Source organism: Monodelphis domestica, chromosome 3 (genome assembly GCF_027887165.1).
Source record: "Monodelphis domestica isolate mMonDom1 chromosome 3, mMonDom1.pri, whole genome shotgun sequence".
Taxonomy (NCBI): Eukaryota; Metazoa; Chordata; class Mammalia; order Didelphimorphia; family Didelphidae; genus Monodelphis; species Monodelphis domestica.
Genome location: NC_077229.1, coordinates 289,299,071 through 289,317,126, shown reverse-complemented (window position 1 = coordinate 289,317,126; position 18,056 = coordinate 289,299,071). Strand labels below are relative to the sequence as shown.

The 18,056-nt window shown below is 35.6% G+C and overlaps 1 protein-coding gene and 1 pseudogene across 1 annotated transcript in view; both read left to right on the top strand.

Moving 5' to 3' along the window:
• The window catches only part of CCDC178 (coiled-coil domain containing 178), a 682,244-nt gene that overhangs the window by 158,230 nt on the left and 505,958 nt on the right, over nucleotides 1–18,056 (top strand). Inside the window, exon 12 of the mRNA XM_056821069.1 lies at nucleotides 10,464–10,606. Within this exon, the coding sequence (XP_056677047.1) occupies nucleotides 10,464–10,606 (143 nt within the window). The remainder of the gene's footprint in view (nucleotides 1–10,463; nucleotides 10,607–18,056) is intronic.
• On the top strand, nucleotides 6,416–9,424 carry LOC130458400 (mitochondrial import inner membrane translocase subunit Tim17-A-like; annotated as a pseudogene).

Genomic DNA, 18,056 nt, shown 5'->3' with positions numbered 1-18,056 from the left:
ACTTTCACATTTTTAGTTATGATCTATGTGCATTTCCCTCCATCCTATTTCATCTATTTGTCCTCTTTTTTTTTGGTCAATTCATAAAAAGTCTGTTTGGTTCTGACCACTGTCTCCCTTAATCTGCTTTCCCTCTTATCAACTTGCCTCTTCTTTTCACCCTTCTCCCTCCTACTTCCCCATTGGATAAGATGAATTCCTATACCCAGCTTTGTGTGTGTATGTGTGTGTGTGTGTGTGTGTGTGTGTGTGTGTGTGTGTGTGTGGTGTATCCTTTCTTTGAAACAATTTAGAAATGAGAGTAAGGCTTAAGCAGTGAAGGCAAACCTTTTAGAAACTGAACACTGTGCTCTGTAATCCCCCACCCCAAAGATTGAGTGCAATACCTCTCCCAGTGGTGGGATGGGAAGGGAGGAAGAACTTCTATTGGGCTGCTGGAAAAAATGTTTTCAGGGGTGGTGAAGAGGGGGAAGGGAGCAGTTCATCCCAAGTCCCTCTGACTTTCTAGTAACCGACTAGGTGAGGGAATGCATGTTCACAGAGAGGACTCTGCATGCCTTCTCAGGAACACAAGCCATAGGTTTGCCAGCATGGGCTTAATTGTTGCTTGTTTCTTCAACCTTATTATTCTTTCATTATATAAACTCTTTCTTGAGTGCCTTTTAGATTAGATAATTTTACTTAATCATCCTCTTTCTTACCCTTTTCCCCACTGAATCCCTCTTCCATCCATTCCATTCTTTTCCTGAGATCTTCTCAGTAAAATAGATTCACATCTGTGCTCTCTTTTAAAGTAGAATCTTATCTTACCTAATAATAATAATGTTCTTAGGGGTTATATGTATTATTTTTCTTTATTGGGATGGAAATACTTACTCTTGTTAAGTACTTGGTGATTTCTCTGTGTCCTTTTTAAGGCTTCTCTTGAGTTTTGTATCTGAATATTAAAGTTTTTATTTAGTTTTGGTCTTCATCCAAAATTCTTGAAACTCCTCTATTTCATTAAATAATTCATTCCCTCCACCGAAGGATTATATTCAGCTTTGCTAGATAGGCTATTCTTGGTTGTAGTTCAATTTCTTTTGCCTTCTAAAATTCATGTTCCAAATTTCTCACTGCTTTATAATGGTAGCTGCTAAATCTTGTGTAATCCTGACTATGACTCAATGGAATTTGAATTCTCTCTGGTTGCTTGGGGCATTTTTCTTTTTATCCGTAAGCTCTAGATTTTGGCTATAGTATATATTGAGTTTGCATTTGAAGATTTCTTTCAGGAGGTGAAGGGTGGATTCTTCCAATTTATACTTTGTTCTTTGACTCTAAAATATCTGGGAAAATTTTCTTTTTAATGTCTTAAAATATATTATCTAAGATCTTTTAAAAATCATGTCTTTTAGATAGATCAATAATTCATAAATAATCTGTTCTCAGTCTATTTTCAAGGTTAGTTATTTTTCCTACAAAATATCACATTTTTTTCTTTTTTCCCCCATCTTTTTATTTTGTTTTGTTATTTTTTTCTCCCTTATTTTTAAGTTTAAAATGTACAGGTTGATATAGTTCTAAATAATGATTTCTGGTAATTTTAAAATCCATATTTGCTTCCTCCCTCTCAGCCTTTTCCTCTCCCCAAGATAGCAAGCAATATGTCACAGGTTGTATAGATGCTATCATACAATAGTTCATATAAGAAAAGATAACATTACTTATAGAAAGGCAATTCTTAAATCTGCATCCAGACTCTGGCTTTTCCTTCTATGGCAGTAGATAACTTTTTTCATTATTATTGTCAGAGTTTTCTTAGATCTTTGTATCATTGATGGTAGTTAATTCATTCACAGTTGATCATCATGCATTATTGTTGTTACTGTCTATAGCTTTCTCCTGATTTTGCTCTGTTTTATTGTTCCTTGATGTCTCATAGAGTCATTACATTTCTACCTGACTAATTCTAATCAGAAGAGATAATAATTCCTTGTTTTCTTTAGTAAAGCTTTGTACTTCTTTTTCTATTTGGTCAATTCTGATTTTTAAAGTTATTTTCTTCAGTATACTTTTGTGCCACTTTTACCAAGCTGTTTACTGTTCTGCACTTTGGGCCATACCCGGGTATTGCTTCTGCTTTCTCATATCACAACTGCTGCCTTCTGCCATAGAACTTCAGCCTGGATCTGGAGACTAGGCTAAGATGCAAAGTGGTGCTTTATCCCTTGCTCATTGGCAGCACAGAGGTCTCCTAGAATTGTTCTTGTATGTTAGGTTTACCTGATGCCCCCACTGCTACAGTAGCTGCCATCTCTAAAACCCACAGATGGTGCTCTCTCCACATATTCTATATTCCTTTCTTCTAGCTGGCCTCACCCCAACTTCTCTTTCTGTCTTCCTCAACTGCCCTGGGCTGGAAAAATGGCATTCTCTGACTTTTTGTTGGCCTTTCCACTCAGAATCAGATTTTATCTTTTATGTGGTTGTATAATATGAAAGGATTTGGGGAAGGTTGACATTGATGACACTACCCTCCACCATCTTACTCCACCTTCTGAAGTTCCCTTCTGTTTTTTCTACTAGTTATAAAACAATCATGCATTGTTCAAATATCCTTTTATTAATATCTAAAGGTCTTTCTCTGAATATTACAAAAATGTATTGTTTGTTATTTTTAAATTTGACCATTTCATATTGTGAAGCTTTAAAGGTTTTTTTAAAACCATAGGTTCTCTTAATTATTGCTTTGTTGTCTGTATCCCAAAGTTCTGAACAAATTTGGCATTCAGGTTTTTCTATTTTTCTTGTTCTCCTACAACATCCATAATCTTTAATTTCTCTCTTTGTATCTTGTCTTCAAGATCAATCAATTTGATTTATAAAGAATTCATGGATTCTTTTAATGCCATTTTTTTTACTTCATATCTTTCCATTTTCTTCCCTTTTCTTCCTTTTTGTGTTCCATATCTGGTAATCTCTCTCACTTCTTTAGAGACTTTTTTTTTCTATTTTTGATTCAACATTTTTTTCCTAATTTACAAAACAAAATTTAATATTCTGTGTTGAAAACTACTTTCTTCTATAGTTTCATTCAAATTCCTTCTTTTATGGATTTTTTTCCTTTTTGAGTCAATCAAGAGTTTTTTCCTGTTGTTTTATTCTATTGATTAGGGGTTTTATAGGATTATTATTTTGTCACTTCTGTTGTTCTTTTTGTCATTGGTTCACTGTCGTTCATAATAAAATTGTGATAGGGCTTTGTATTCTCTTTGAAGTTTTTTTTTTCATCCTTTCTGATTTTAGGATCCTGTCTATCTTATTTCTACTGGATTTTTATATTCTTTTACTCTTGAAACCTTTGAAATTTCAGCCTTTTTTTGTATTCTCTGTCAAACACTTTCTGGCCCTCATTCTTTGCTGGTGGGCAGATCCCTGAGTCTAAACTATAAAGCTTCCATATTGTTTTTTGTGCAGGGAGGTATAGGATTTTTTGGTCTAAGTTTCTGCCCTGACTAATCTGGGAAGGGAGTGGTGAGTAGGACTGACCGAGGCTGGACTCCAATCCATTTTCTTCTGGCCAAATACAGTTATATATGGTAGAATTTTATCTGATGTATCCATTATTCTCTTCCTTTCCTTCTGGTTTGGCAGAAATAGCAACTATTTCTTCTTGCAAAGTTGACATAGGGTAGACTGTTCTAGTTGAAACACCATAGTCTGAGCCTGATCATAAAGTTCTCCATGTTCAATCCTTACAATTTCTCTTCTTCAGCTGCCTGTAGTTGGGCAGAGTCATTATCTGTTACTTCTTGTGGAATAGGAGAAATGAGGTGTTTTGGTAAAGTTATTGCAGCAGTGGAGCTCCCTAGATAAATCCCTACACAAACCCATGAGATAGATTGAAGAAACATGGAGACTGGTAGGGCAGTGATCCCTTCAAGTAGCAGAGTTCTACAGTGTCAATTCATAAGGGTTTTACCTTGTCAGGGTACTGTCTTTTTCCTTTTAGCTGTGATTATTCGATATCTGCTGCATAAGTCCATTTTGGAGGAAAGAGGGTGGAGGTTTGAAGAGTTAGAGAATGTGACTGGTCTACCACCTTTTTAATCTCCTTACTCCAATATCACTAGTACAGGTATTTTATAAGTTACTTTTCAGTACACTGTTTTCATTGATGCTGTCTTTTTATTTATGTTTTAAAACCCTTACTTTACATCTTGGAGTCAATACTGGGTATTGGTTCCAAGGCAGAAGAGTGGTAAGGGCTAGGCAATGGGGGTTACGTGACTTGCCTAGGGTCACATAGCCAGATTTGAACCTAGGACCTCCCGTCTCTGGACTTGGTTCTCAATCCACTGAACCACCCACCTGCTCCTGATGCTGTCTTTTTAAAATTTTTAGAATAGTATTTTTGAGATTTTGAAAGATAATCTTTTGAGAATTTAATGTTTTGTGTTTTTAAAAAATATAAATATTCATATATATGAATGTACATAAAATGTATATAAAACATTTTATGTTTCCTTAGTAGTTACTATACTAATTTTCTTGTGCATGTGATCTTATCATGGCACAGAAATGCTTCAAAGTAACTAGGAAAGCCATATCTCCTTATGGTTCACTAGAAACACACATACAAAATTGCTATTCCATGTAACAAAATCCTTAGATTGGAACAGTTAACAAAATTTCTCCTCAACCGTTTTCATGGCCAGGTAATTTTGCTGAATGGGCTTCTTCCTCCACTACCTTCCCCACCCCTTAAACTGAAGTCTAAAAAGAGTTGTTTGCTGTCTTGAAATTTTGATTCATCACAATTACCTTCATGACTGTTAAACAATGATGAAGTCTATTGCTGAAGGAGGCCTTTTGTCTTGGTAATCTACCTGATTAAAAAAAAAAAAAAGATATACCTAATCTCTTTAACCTCTTGAGAGACCAAGTGATTCATTTGGCATAAGAATATTGAATATTAGTATTGCTGGAATTGAATTCAAATCCTGACTGAGCCATATACTAACTAACGATTCCATGAAACCACTTCACTTTGCATGGAAAATGAAAAGGCTGGAGCAATTCCTTTCAGCTCCAATTCTATGATATGATCACCTATTTTCTCTAGTTCTATCACTGCCTCTCTAGGAAGAGTAGAGATAATTATTACAACATAATATTGAATAATGTAACATAACAATATATCATACCATAAAATAACAGATAATTGTTATCTCTACTCTTCTTAGAGTGGCAGCATGAAGTCTTCCTGGAGTCTTCATGAGTTCAAAATTGGCCTCAGACACTTACTGGCAGTGTGACCCTGGGTGAGTCACTTAACCACATTTGCCTCAGTTTCCTCATATGCAAAATGAGCTGGAGAAGGAAATTGGCAACCACTCCAGTAGCTTTGCTAAAAGAACCCCAGGTGGGGTCACAAAGAATCAGATACAACTGAAACAGAGCCAGGAACACTGGGATGGAGTACAATCTCTGACACTTATTTGTTGTGAGATTTTTGGTAAATCCTTTAAATCCTTTGTGCTTTTGGCAATTCTCTATAGCTATAAATTGTAGAGAAGGTGCTGACTATTTTGGTATAAGGAATTTCCTCCCCTCAAAAGACTCCTATCCCAGTGAAGTCAGAGTTGTAGGTAGGACCTATTCTTATACCTATGAGAATGTATGTTTTTTTTCCTTTCCTTTTTTAAAATTAGTCCGTCAGTAACTATTTATCGAGAACAAACTGTGTGGTAAGAGGGGACTTTACAAAGAAAGATAAAAGACAATTTCTGCCCCTGAGAAGTTCAGTCTATTGGGGGAGGCAATGGGAAAACAGTAATACAAACAAGCTTTAAACAGGATAAATTGGAGCTATTTAACAAAAGGAAGGCACTAGTGTAAAGGGGAATTTGGAAAAACTATTTTTAGAAAGTGGGATTTTAGCTGAGACTTGAAGGAAAACAGGGAAGCCAGAATACAGAAGGCAAAGAGAAGGAGGGTATAGGAGACAACCAGAGACAATGCCCCAAATTGGAAATAGCAAAGAAGCCAGTATCACTGGATTACTGGGCATGTGTCCCTCTGTGTGTTTTGAGGTAGGATTCTGGGTGCAACAATGTGTAAAATGTAAGAAACCTTCAAAAGTAGAGTGGGGAGACAATAAATGGACTTGAATGTCAAATAGAGGATTTTATATTTTAATACTGCTTATGAGAAAGGGCCATTGAGCCTTATTGAATGAAGTGAGGTAGGGATGGTCAGACCTTTACTTTAGAGCTTTAAAAACTTACACTTGTTAAATTTACACTTAAAAATTAGAATCGTAGAATGCTGGAGCTAGAAATGACATTATGAATCATCTAATTAAACTCCCTAAAATTTCAAGAAACACATTGCCTTTTTTATGATATCTTCTGCTTTTTAGTAGTATAAACCTTAAAATTTCTTAGACTTATAAATGTTGGAAATTTCACCATTGGAAAATTTCATACTTGAAAAATTTCCTATTGATAGTGGGAACTCTATTGGAATGTGAACCCCATTGGCATGGGAGGTTCCTCCTCCTCCCTTCTTAAGATTACTTTAGGACAGAAACCTTTTGCTGAACAATGGAAAGGGTTTTGACCCATGCTTAAGCATAGAACAGGAATTTCTTTGAGTCATGATTGATTTTAGAATTGATACAATAGAGATACTTGGAATGACAGAACCAGGTCTTGGAAAATACAATTTCCACCCCACTCAGTCCTAACAGGATTTAGGAAGGGCTGCAGCAAAGGATCAAGATTTAATTATTGAGAATATGACCTTCAACAGACATGTGCAAAGGGGAGAGACCTCTGGGCGGTCCTGGGTTAAGCTAGAGCCACCATTGGCACAGGGAAGACATGGACAGTGATTGGTAGATGTGAGAACTGAGGGGAGGGAACTTGGATGGTTTCCTTAAAGATAGAGGGGTCTGAGGACTGAGGAGGGTTGGTTGGAGAGGTTTTTGGTCTGAGAGGTGGTGCTTTGAGAGTTGGCTCTGAAGGAAGCTGGAGGTGGAGGCCCCTGAGACTGTTTCTCCATTTTGGTCACGTGAGTAATAGGGACTGATCTCCTTTCTTTGCCTCAGCTATCTAAGGGCTTGGGCCTTTTGGCCCAGCCTAAACAGAAGGGGTATTTAAGCCCTATTTCCTTCTCTCCCCTTTCTCTCTCCCTCTCTCTCTCTCTCTCTAATTCCTTTCTTCCTCCTGTTTGTAATTAAACTCTATAAAAGGTTGACTGCTGATTTGAGTTTTCATTTAGGAATTACATAGCTGAATTCCTTGGCGACCTTAAATTAATATATATCAGTCTTTTAAAGTGATTTCCTTGTCACAGTAGTCATTGAAAGTAAGACAAAGAAATTACTGAGATCCTTCCATCTCAGGTCATATTTAAACAGTATTTACCTCCCGATCTCATTCATTTGGACTCTCCTTTTTACAGTCCATATCAATACTCTCTCATCTTTCTCACTTCTTACCTGTGTCCTTCTGTAATTATTCTAGAAAATCTTTACACAGCACCCCTAGATGCTTTATTTTAGACCTTGGAATATTGCATGGTAGTAGTGCAATCTTCAATTTATTCATATGTTATCACTTATTCTTGCCATGTTATGAGCCCTGTTCCCTTGTCAATCGTATTTGATCCATGATGATACCTTTTATGATATTTCTTATGTCTACACCATTGCTGGTAAACTATTGTGGCTTACTTACACTTGCCAGATAGCTTTCCATTGTCCTTTTGGATCTCTTGTAGGTTGATGCTTCTTGTCTTTGTTGTGACTACATAGTTTGGGTTTCTTTGTTATCAAGAAGAGGACTCAAAAGAGTAATATTAGTCTTGTAGATGCATTGCACACCATTATTTATACTTCTACTGCTTATTCATTCCTACCTTCTTTTGTGATGCATGTTTTTTTGTTAACTGTGGCCTACATTAATTTCTTTTTCTTTCTTAACATCCATGTTTCCTGTTTTCATTGGGTGGACACTTTATGGTAGATGAGGATGAAAATCCCATAAATTGGGCAGCCAGTGATATATGAGTTATGATTTCACAACAGGAGGGAATGCAGCAAGGTCTCAGTTTAGTACAGATAATGAATCCCTTGAAGAGGAGTCATTATTCAAGTTCACTTTACATATTTCCATTGGACTGGAACCAATGACTACATTTTACTTAATAATAAATTTGAATAGTGTGAATTCAAATATATGTGACCACTTCATGGAACTGATCATTCATATTAATTGAATCCTAACTGTTCTTTTCAGTGATCACTGGTATATTGGAACTATTTTAACATTCCATAATCATCATTGGAGTATTGCCTTAGTTTTTTTTTTTAAACCCTTATCTTCTGTTTTAGAATCAATACTGCATGTTTGTTCTAAGGCAGACATGTGGAAAGGGCTAGGTAATGGGGATTAAGTGACTTGCCCAGGATCAAACAGCTAAGAAGTATCTGAGGCTAGATTTGAACCTAGCACCTTTCATCTCTGGGCCTGACTCTCAATCCACTAAGCCACCTAGCCGCCCCTGGAGTACTGCCTTCTATCCCCATTTGTATTTTTCCATAATTGTTAATTTCTATAAATGGTTGTTTTCTAATAATACTAAATTTGAGAGCAGTCCTCTTCTTGTATTTCCAAATGTGTGGCACAGGTACTCAATAGATAATTGTCGATTTGACTTCTGGATTCATATCTTAGTAATCAATTAACCATTAAGTATTGACCAAGTGCTGTGGGGGTAGGGAGGGGCACTGTGCTAAGCACTGGAGATACAAGAAAAAAATAGTTCTTGCTTTCAAGGAACTTACATTCTAATGTAATAGCATGGACAGATATCACTGTGTACAAAGTGCTACAAGAAGATCCCATTTGCCTGGTATTCCTTGCACCTCCAATACTGCCGCATGCAAGATGGAGGAGTATCCTTATGAATTCTACCTCTTCTGATTTGTGGATGACTGTGGTGGAGCTTTCACTATGGGCACCATAGGAGGGGTATCTTCCAATATATCAAAGGTTTTAGCAGTTTTTCTGTGGAGGTAAGGCACAGGTTGTAAGACAGTTTGATAGCCTTCAAAACCAGAGCAACACAACTGGAAGGTAGCTTTGCAACTGGAGTCTCTTTTCTATGATTTATTGTAGTATGGTGAAAATGAGTGGAAAAGAAGATCCATGTAATTCCATCACAAGTGATGCCTTAACTGGAGCCATATTGGCACCAAGAAACTAATTAATGGCCATGGTTGGTTCAGTTTTAATAGAAGGAGCAAGTAGCCTGTTAAAAACATTTGCATCTGCACAGTTTCCAAATTGATTTGTTTGTCGAAGATCCTTCCTAGTTGCCTCCAGCCCAATTGCACCCCTCCTCATTTGGAGACTACAAGCAATATCAATAAGGAGACTATTGCCCTGAGATTACTTATTAGAGTATGATTTTTAGTTCTAGAAAGATTTTTGGAAGACCAAGCCATAGTTTGATTTGGATAAGAAGAGCTGAAACTTCTCTAAGGGAATACTTAGCACTTTTTCTATTTAAAACAAACCCAGGGCAGAAAGTGTAAAAGATCTAATTTTATTTATTCATACTTGAATTGCATTAGTAATAAAATTAAATGCCTGTTGTCATTATGTATATATGTATATATATACATATATATAAAATAAACTTAGAGGGGAAGGTTCTGGTAGCTGGAGGATCAGAAGAAATCTTGTGCTGATGGTGACTAGTGATACTGTGTTCAGGAAATGAAAAAGGCTGAAGTGAAGAAGAACATTGTAGAAATTCCAGAGACCCAGAACAAAGGCCTGAAGGGGAGGAGGGAAGAAGGGAGTTATGAAAAAGGCCAATGTTACTGGATCTTAGCAAGCATTGTTGGGAGGAATGTGAAAGGGGACTTCAAAGGCAGATTGGAACCAGGTTGTAGAGAGTTTTTAATTTGGAGATTCATATTTGGCCCAATGTCTAATAGAGAGCCACTAGAGTTGCTTGAGAAGGAGAGTCAATAAGGTCAATCTTGTATTTTGGGCAAATAACTTTGGTAGCTATGTGGAAGAAGGACTGAGACTATAAAAAAATCTAGAAAGTATATTTTAGCTATATATATATAATAAATTATATATATAATATCTAGAAAGAAAATATAAACAAAATAATATAGAAAAATATAGAAAGAAGTAAGAGATAAGAAGACTATGTCCTCTGTGCTGTTGACCATAGGGAAATAGAGAACCAGGAGATCTCTATGGAAATAACCTCAGAAGTATTTATAAAAACACTTAAAAATCTTTAAAAAATACTTATATGTCTTATAAAACAAATAGTACTTTCAAATTAATTTTTCCTGTGATTTTTCATATGTGTGGTTCCTTTAAATATAAATAACATATAATACCAGGAAGATATTTTAGTCAACTTTTTTATTTTTTATTTTTCAGGCAATAGCATTATATGATTCAGTTCATGAAAAACTACAAAAGATTGCATTTGAATATAAATTAACTTGTAAAATGGCTAAAAGAGAAAGAGCTAAGATGGCTAAAGAGATAGAATCCACTGAAGAATCCTTAGAGCATGTGAAGTAAGAATATTTGAATATAACTAATCTAAAAGTTCCTTTATAACCAAAATAATTGTAAAGCAGTATTTTAAATTGAAATATATATGAAATATTTTGCTCAAAATCCATAGCAAATTGAATTTCAAAAAAGTATAAAAGCAGAGGTTGTGGGAGTATAGCTTTGGATCTGAGAGCCTTTAAAGTCACCTTGTTCATCCTTCTGATTTTATGATTTTAGAGACTTTATGAGGGCAAGAGAAGTTTGTCACATTGTTTTGTCACATAAGCAATATCCATAGACATATAGGTAGTGAGTGATAGAGACAGGATTCAAATGGAGCTCCTCTTGACTCCATATCCAGTAATCTTTCCTCTCTGCATGCTATCACTAGAATTCAGTTAAATGTTCTATCAATTTAAGCAAATAATAAAGAGGATGCTACCAGTTCTAGGCCACTTAAACTAGGTTTTATTAATAGTATTTAAGTATCTCCAGGTTAAGACCTTATGTTTATGAAATGCATCAGTTAGTGGCCATCTATGCAGTATGCAAATGGAAGCAGAATTATGGGTTATCCTAATGGTATACAATTGATTATGGCCCCTGAGGTCTCATGCAAGACTTCAAATTACCTAAAGTTTGTTTTTGGTGGCCCTTCATCTATTCATATGACAGTTATGTGCTAGAGTGGATAGGGTTCTGGGCCCTGAATTAGTCACTTAAATTCTGTGCCCTAGGCAAATCTCTAAGACCAGTAGTTTCTGGAGGAATTAATTAGACCTATGAAATCATAGTCATCTCTCTCCTCCATCCCTACCAAATGCTGTCAACATTTTGGAGTGGAAAAAATACCCAAATTTGAATCCTACCTCTAAGTTGTTTGGGAAAAATATTTAATTTATTTGAACCTCAGTCACCAGTAAAATAAAGGGGTTGGCCTAGAGAGAACCTCTCTTGCCCATTCCACTCTACATCTATGATGTCTGTGATGAGTCTTGTAGGGTGGTCATGGAGAAAGCACTTTTTACGTGTCAACTATTAGAATACAAAATAGCTCTACTTTTTCCTAATATTCCTCAGAAAAAACTTCCACGAGTTGTCCAGGGAGTATTTTTTTTTAATTTCCTGATAAAACCTCTTCCTTTTTGGGGGCCTTGTGATTCTTGCCTTCAGTGCTGCTATTCCAAAGGGAACCATTGAGTGGGATCAGGGGTATAAGATACATTTCTCTTTGGAGCTTCAGTTTGGAAAAGGAAGAATTGCTTCCTGTTAACTGAAAGTACTAACAAAGGGCATAGGATGGTCCTTACACATCCCTTTCTGCATTGTTCTCATATTTAACATCCTAGAATGACAATAAGAAGGTATTTGAGTGATTATCTGATGCGACACTTATTTTATAGATGAGGAAAACAAATCCCTCATAAGTAGCTCATCATATTTATTTGGGAATTTGGGGAGATAGAGGTGGGATGGAGAGAAGATTAGACTCTTGTTTTCTTATTCCAAATCTAGTACTTGTCCTTCTGTACCAAGGGATGAACCTTAAACAATCAGTAGGTCAAATAACTCTTCTTTATGTTCCTTCAAGTCATGTGATGTTTCCAAGGAGCACTTAATTACTTAAGGATTTAGGTTCCACTGGGCTTTTTGTTGATAGGGTACAAAGTGAGGATTTCAGGATGTTTGGCTTTATTGAGTTGAAATTATGCACAAGAAGGAGTAGTTTACAGTAGTTTTGTGTTCCTAGGACCAGAAAGCAGTTCACCACATAGAGAGGGCTTTTAAGTTTTCTATTTTTTTCCTTAATTTTTTTTTAAATTTAAAATATTTTCCATGGTTACACAATTCATGATTTTTTCCACCCTTCTTTCCTCCCCCCTCCCAGAGCTGACAAGCAGTTTCATTGGGTTATATATGTATCATTGTTCAAAACCTATTTCCATGTTATTCATTTTGGCAGTAGAGAGATCTTTTGACATCAAAACCCTAATCATATCCCCATTGAACTATGTGATCAATCATAAGTTTTTCATCTGTATTTCTGTTCCCACAGTTCTTTCTCTGGATGTGGATAGCTTTCTTTTTCATGAGTTCCTCTGGATTGTCCTGGATCATTGCATTGCTGCTAGTAGAAAAATCTATTACATTTGATTGTGCCACAGTGTATTAGTCTCTGTGTACAATGTTCTCCTGGTTCTGCTCCTTTTACTCTGCATCAATTTCTGCAGGTTGTTCCAGTTCATGTAGAATCCCTCCATTTCTTTGCTACTTTCAAAACAATAGTAATCTGTCACCAACATGTACCACAATTTATTCATCTATTTCCCCAATTGAGGGATAGCTCCCCATTTTCCAATTTTTTGCCACTACAGAAGGAGCAGTTATGAATATTTTTGTACCAGTCTTTTTCTCTATTATCTCTTTGGAGTATAAACCCAGAAGTGGAATGGCTGAATCAGAAGGCAGGCATTATTTTAAAGCCCTTTGGGCATAATTCCAAATTGCCCTCCAGAATGGTTGGACCAATTCACATCTCACAACTTGTGGAGGTCATTTACCCCTAATTTATTCCATTGATCCACCCTCCTGTCTCTTAGCCAGTACCATATTGTTTCGATGACCACTGCTTTCTGGTACATTTTAAAATCTGGTACTGCTAGGCCCCGATCCCCCACATTTTTTTCATTATTTCCCTTGATATTCTTGATCTTTTGTTCTTCCAGATGAACTTTGTTATAATTTTAAATAATTCTTTAAAAAAGTTTTTTGGTAGTTTGATAGGTACAGCACTCAATAAGTAGAATAATTTATGTAGGATTATAATTTTTATTATGTTACCTCAACCTACCCAGGAGCAATTAAGGTTTTTCCCATTATTTAGACCTAGTTTTAATTGTGTGAAAAGTGTTCTGTAGTTGTTTCATATAATTCCTGTATTTGTCTTGGCAGATACATTCCTAAATATTTTATATTGTCTAGAGTGATTTTAAATGGAGTTTCTCTTTCTAACTCCTGCTGAATTTTGTTGGAGATATACAGAAATGGTGATGATTTATGTGGGTTTATTTTGTACCCTGCAACTTGGCATAAGTTGTTAATTATACTAGCCATTTAGTTGATTTTCTAGGATTCCTTAAGCCTACCATCATATCATCTGAAAAGAATGATAGTTTAGTTCCCTCGTTGCCTACTTTAATCCCTTTAATTTCCTTTTCTTCTCTAGTTGTGACTGCTAGTATTTCTAGTACAATATTAAATATTAGAGGTGATAATGGGCATCTCTGCTTCATTCCTGATCTTATTGGGAAAGCTTGTAACCTGTCCCCATTATAAATGATACTTGCTGATGGTTTTAAGTATATACTCCTTATTATTTTGAGGAATGACCCTTCTATTCCTATATTTTCTAGTGTTTTCAATAGGAATGGGTATTTTATTTTGTCAAAGACTTTATCTCCATCTATTGAGATAATCATGTGATTTCTGTTGGTTTGATTATTGATATGGTCAATTATGTGAATGGTTTTCCTTATATTAAGTCATCCTAGCATTCCAGGTATAAATCCTACCTTGTCATAGTGAATAATCCTTGTGATAACTCACTGTAGTCTTTTTGCTAGTATTTTATTTGAGATTTTTTGCATCTACGTTCATTAAGGAAATTGGTCTGTAGTTTCCTTTCTGGTTTTGGACTGCCTGGCTTTGGAATTAGTACCATATTTGTGTTATAAAAAGTGTTTGGTAAGACTCCTTCATTGCTTAGTTTGTCAAATAATTTGTATAGTAAGGGATTAGTTGTTCTTTAAATGTTTGATAGAATGCGGTTGTGAATCCATCTGGCCCTGGGGATATTTTCTTAGAGAGTTCCTTCATGACTTATTCAATTTCTTTTTCTAAGATAGGATTATTTAGGTATTCTATTTCCTTTTTTATTATTCTAGGCAATTTATATTTTTGTAAATATTCACCCATTTCACCTAGATTGTCATATTTATTGCCTTATAATTGGTCAAAATACTTCTTAATAATTACCTTAATTTCCTCTTCATTACAGGTGAGATCACCCTTTTCATCTTTGATACTTTTTCTCTTCTTTCTTTTTTTTATTGGATTAACCAATACTTTATTGATTTTATTTGTTTTTTTTTCCTCCAAAGTACCAGCTCCTTGTCTTATTTGTTAGTTCAACAGTTCTTTTAATTTCATCTTTATTAATTTCTCCTTTACTTTTTAGGATTAACAATTAAGTTTTTATCTGGGGATTTTTAATTTGTTCTTCTAATTTTTTAAATTACAAGTCTAATTCATTGATCTCCTCCCTCTCAATTTTGTTACTATAGGCACTCGGAGTTATACATTTTCTCCTGAGTAATGCTTTGGCTGTACCCCATAGGTTTTGATATGATGTCTCTTTATTATTCTCTTTAATGAAGTCTGTAATTGTTTTAATGATTTCTTTTTTGACCCACCAGTTTGGAAGTATTAGATTATTTGGTTTCCAATTAATTTTAAATTTGCCTTTCATGGACCTTCATTAAATATAATTTTTATCTCATTGTGGTCTGAAAACTATGCATTTATTTATTTATTTATCTTTTGGCTTTCCACATTGGTTCACAGTATTTCTATGCCCTAGTATATGGTTGATCTTTGTATGTGTATCATGTACTCCTGAGAAGAAGGTATATTCCTTTTTATCCCTGTTCAGTTTTCTCCAGACATCTATTATATCTAAATTTTCTAGCATTTTATTTACTTCTATTCTTTCATTTTTATTTTTCAGTTTGTTTTATCTAGTTCTGAAAGAGGAAGGTTGAGATCCTTACTACCCATTTCCTCCTTCAGTTCTGTTCATTTTTCCTTTAGAAATCTAGATGCTATACCATTTGGTGCATAAATGTTTAGCAATTATATCACTTCATTGCTTATTGTTCCATTTAGCAAGATGTAATTTCCTCCTTTATCTTTTTTAATTAGATTAATTTCTATCTTAGCTTTGTCTGATATCATGATTGCTACTACTGCTTTTTTTTACTTGAGATGACGAATAATAAATTCTGCTCTAGCCTTTTTACGTTGAATCTGTATGTGTTGCCCTGCCTCAAATGTATTTCTTGTGAACAACATATGTAGGATTCTGGTTTTAAATCCACTTTGTTATCCACTTCTGTTTTATGGATAGGTTCATCCAGTTCACATTCAGCATTAAGATTACTAACTGTGTATTGCCCTCCATCATATTATTCCCTTTAAATCCTGCTCTATTCCCTTTCTTTCTGTTCCTTCTAACTAGTATTTTGCTTTTTGTCATCCCCCCACTTCTTTTCTCCAATTACACCATCTTTCCTTGTCTTATTCCCCTTCTTCTTTTCTGTAGAGTAAATTAGGCAGACTCTCAGGATCTGGATGTTGGCCCAAACATAGGTTGCTGAACCTCAGACAGTAGATTTGGGTATGTGAGTGTCAAAATTAATGGTTGGACAATAATTTTATGAAATTATATGGTAACTAATATTTATTATATAGAATCAGAAATTTATTTTCAAGTATTTATAAATAGAGAAGAAACAATAAAGAAGAGAAATCTTAGGGGGATAGAGAAGTTATCTATCCTGTCCAAACCAGGAAGGTTGATGGTGAGTAACCACAAGACCTCTAAGCCACAGTCTCTACCAAACTCCCTAGAAGACTCTCCCCAATTAGAAGACTATCTCCAGAAGACAATCTCTTCAGACTATCTTCTCAAAAATCATCTCCCAGACTGAGTTCAGGGCTTGCTTTTATGGTAACTCTTTGTCTTTGCCCCTCTTCATAGGGGACAATCAAAGTTTTTAAAATTGTCTACCACTGCCCAGGGGGTTGAACAGTTTCTGAAGGTGTGAACTCTTCTGTGAACTCTTAAAAGAATTTCCAAGTTTCTGACTGATTGAGTCAAAAAAGGGATGGAGCCCTTCCAAGTATCTTGCTGGTTTCTCACCTAGCACTAAGTAGGGTGTGAATTCAATAAGTGGTATGGGAGCTCCTCCACCTAGTTCAAGCTTGTGTTGATTCAATCAAAAGGTAGACAAAGGAGAGTTAAACCTTCCTTCACAGTCTAATGAGGTACTTAAGTTAGTGTTAACTAAGGATAGAGAATAGAATAAAGATTTCTCTTTCCCAGTTGTGACTTGCTCTGGGCTTACTCTTCCCTCCTTTGTTAAAACTTCTTGCTGGCTGTGTTTCCCTATTACCCCAGAGCCCCAGATGTCCTTTGCCTATGTTTTTTTTTTTCTTGAAAGTTGTTTCACTCTGTCTCCTTGTTTTTTTCACTCCTGTAATCATTTTGTGGCAATATTTTAATCTTGGTCAGAGAAGATTCTCATGGTGGCACAGATCTGCCTGACTTACTTCACCATCTTGACTTCAGTCCCAGTACATGAAGTTTTCTGTTCTGAAAGTGGTTTGGGAATGGCTTGCAAGAAGTTTATGATTTATAATCTTTTTTCCCCAAAACTATATTGGGAGTTAGGAAAGAGAAATTCCTCCACAAAGCAGCATCTCTGGAATGAAATTTGAGCAAGCCACACAGGCATCAGTCATTGTCTTATACTTCTCTTATTGTATAAGTCATTTTGGGAGAAAAGATCTGATTACAGTAAAAACGAGTGTTTGATTGGTAACCCCTCATCATCACTATTCATATGAAAAGAAGTCAATAAACTGTATTTTCCATAGCTTACAAATTAAGCAGACATAATCTTGTAATTCTTTATCTTCATAATTTACAAAGCATTTTCTTAAAGTTATTTTATTTGGTTCTCATTGTGACTCATGAGGCAGATGGGACACATGATATTATTCTTATTTTACAGATCAAAAGTCTGATATCCCTAAAGTTACACAACCAGTACATGGCAGAGCCCTTTCTAGATTCACAATATTCCCTGGGGGCAGCTAGGTGGTGGCTCAGTGTATTGAGAGCCAGGTCTAAAGACTAGAGATTTTGGATTCAAATTTCACCTTAGGTACTTCCTATCTGTGTAAACTTGGGCAAGTCATTTAATCCCCATTGCCTAGCCCTTATCACTCTTTTGCCTTGAAACCAATACATAGTAATGATTCTAAGACAGAAGGTTTTAGAATCCCTCCATTTTCAATCTATTGTCAGGCCTAGCAGCCTACCTCAAGTCTCTTTCCATTGCAGTCTGTTCTCCATTTTTACACTAACATGTTTTCCCAAAAGCATAAACATGACCAAGTCATTCTACCTCCTAATAATCTTCCTTGTCTCCCTATCACCTGCAGGATGAAATAGAAAATTCTTTGTTTGGCATTCAAAGTCCTTGATAACCTAGCCCTTTCTTGCCTTTCTAGTCTTACACCTTACACCCAGACATATCTTTTGCAATCCTGTAACATTAGCCTTCTGGCTTTTCCATGAACAAGTCTTTCCATCTCTTGGTTTCAAGCATTTTCTCTGGCTCTCTC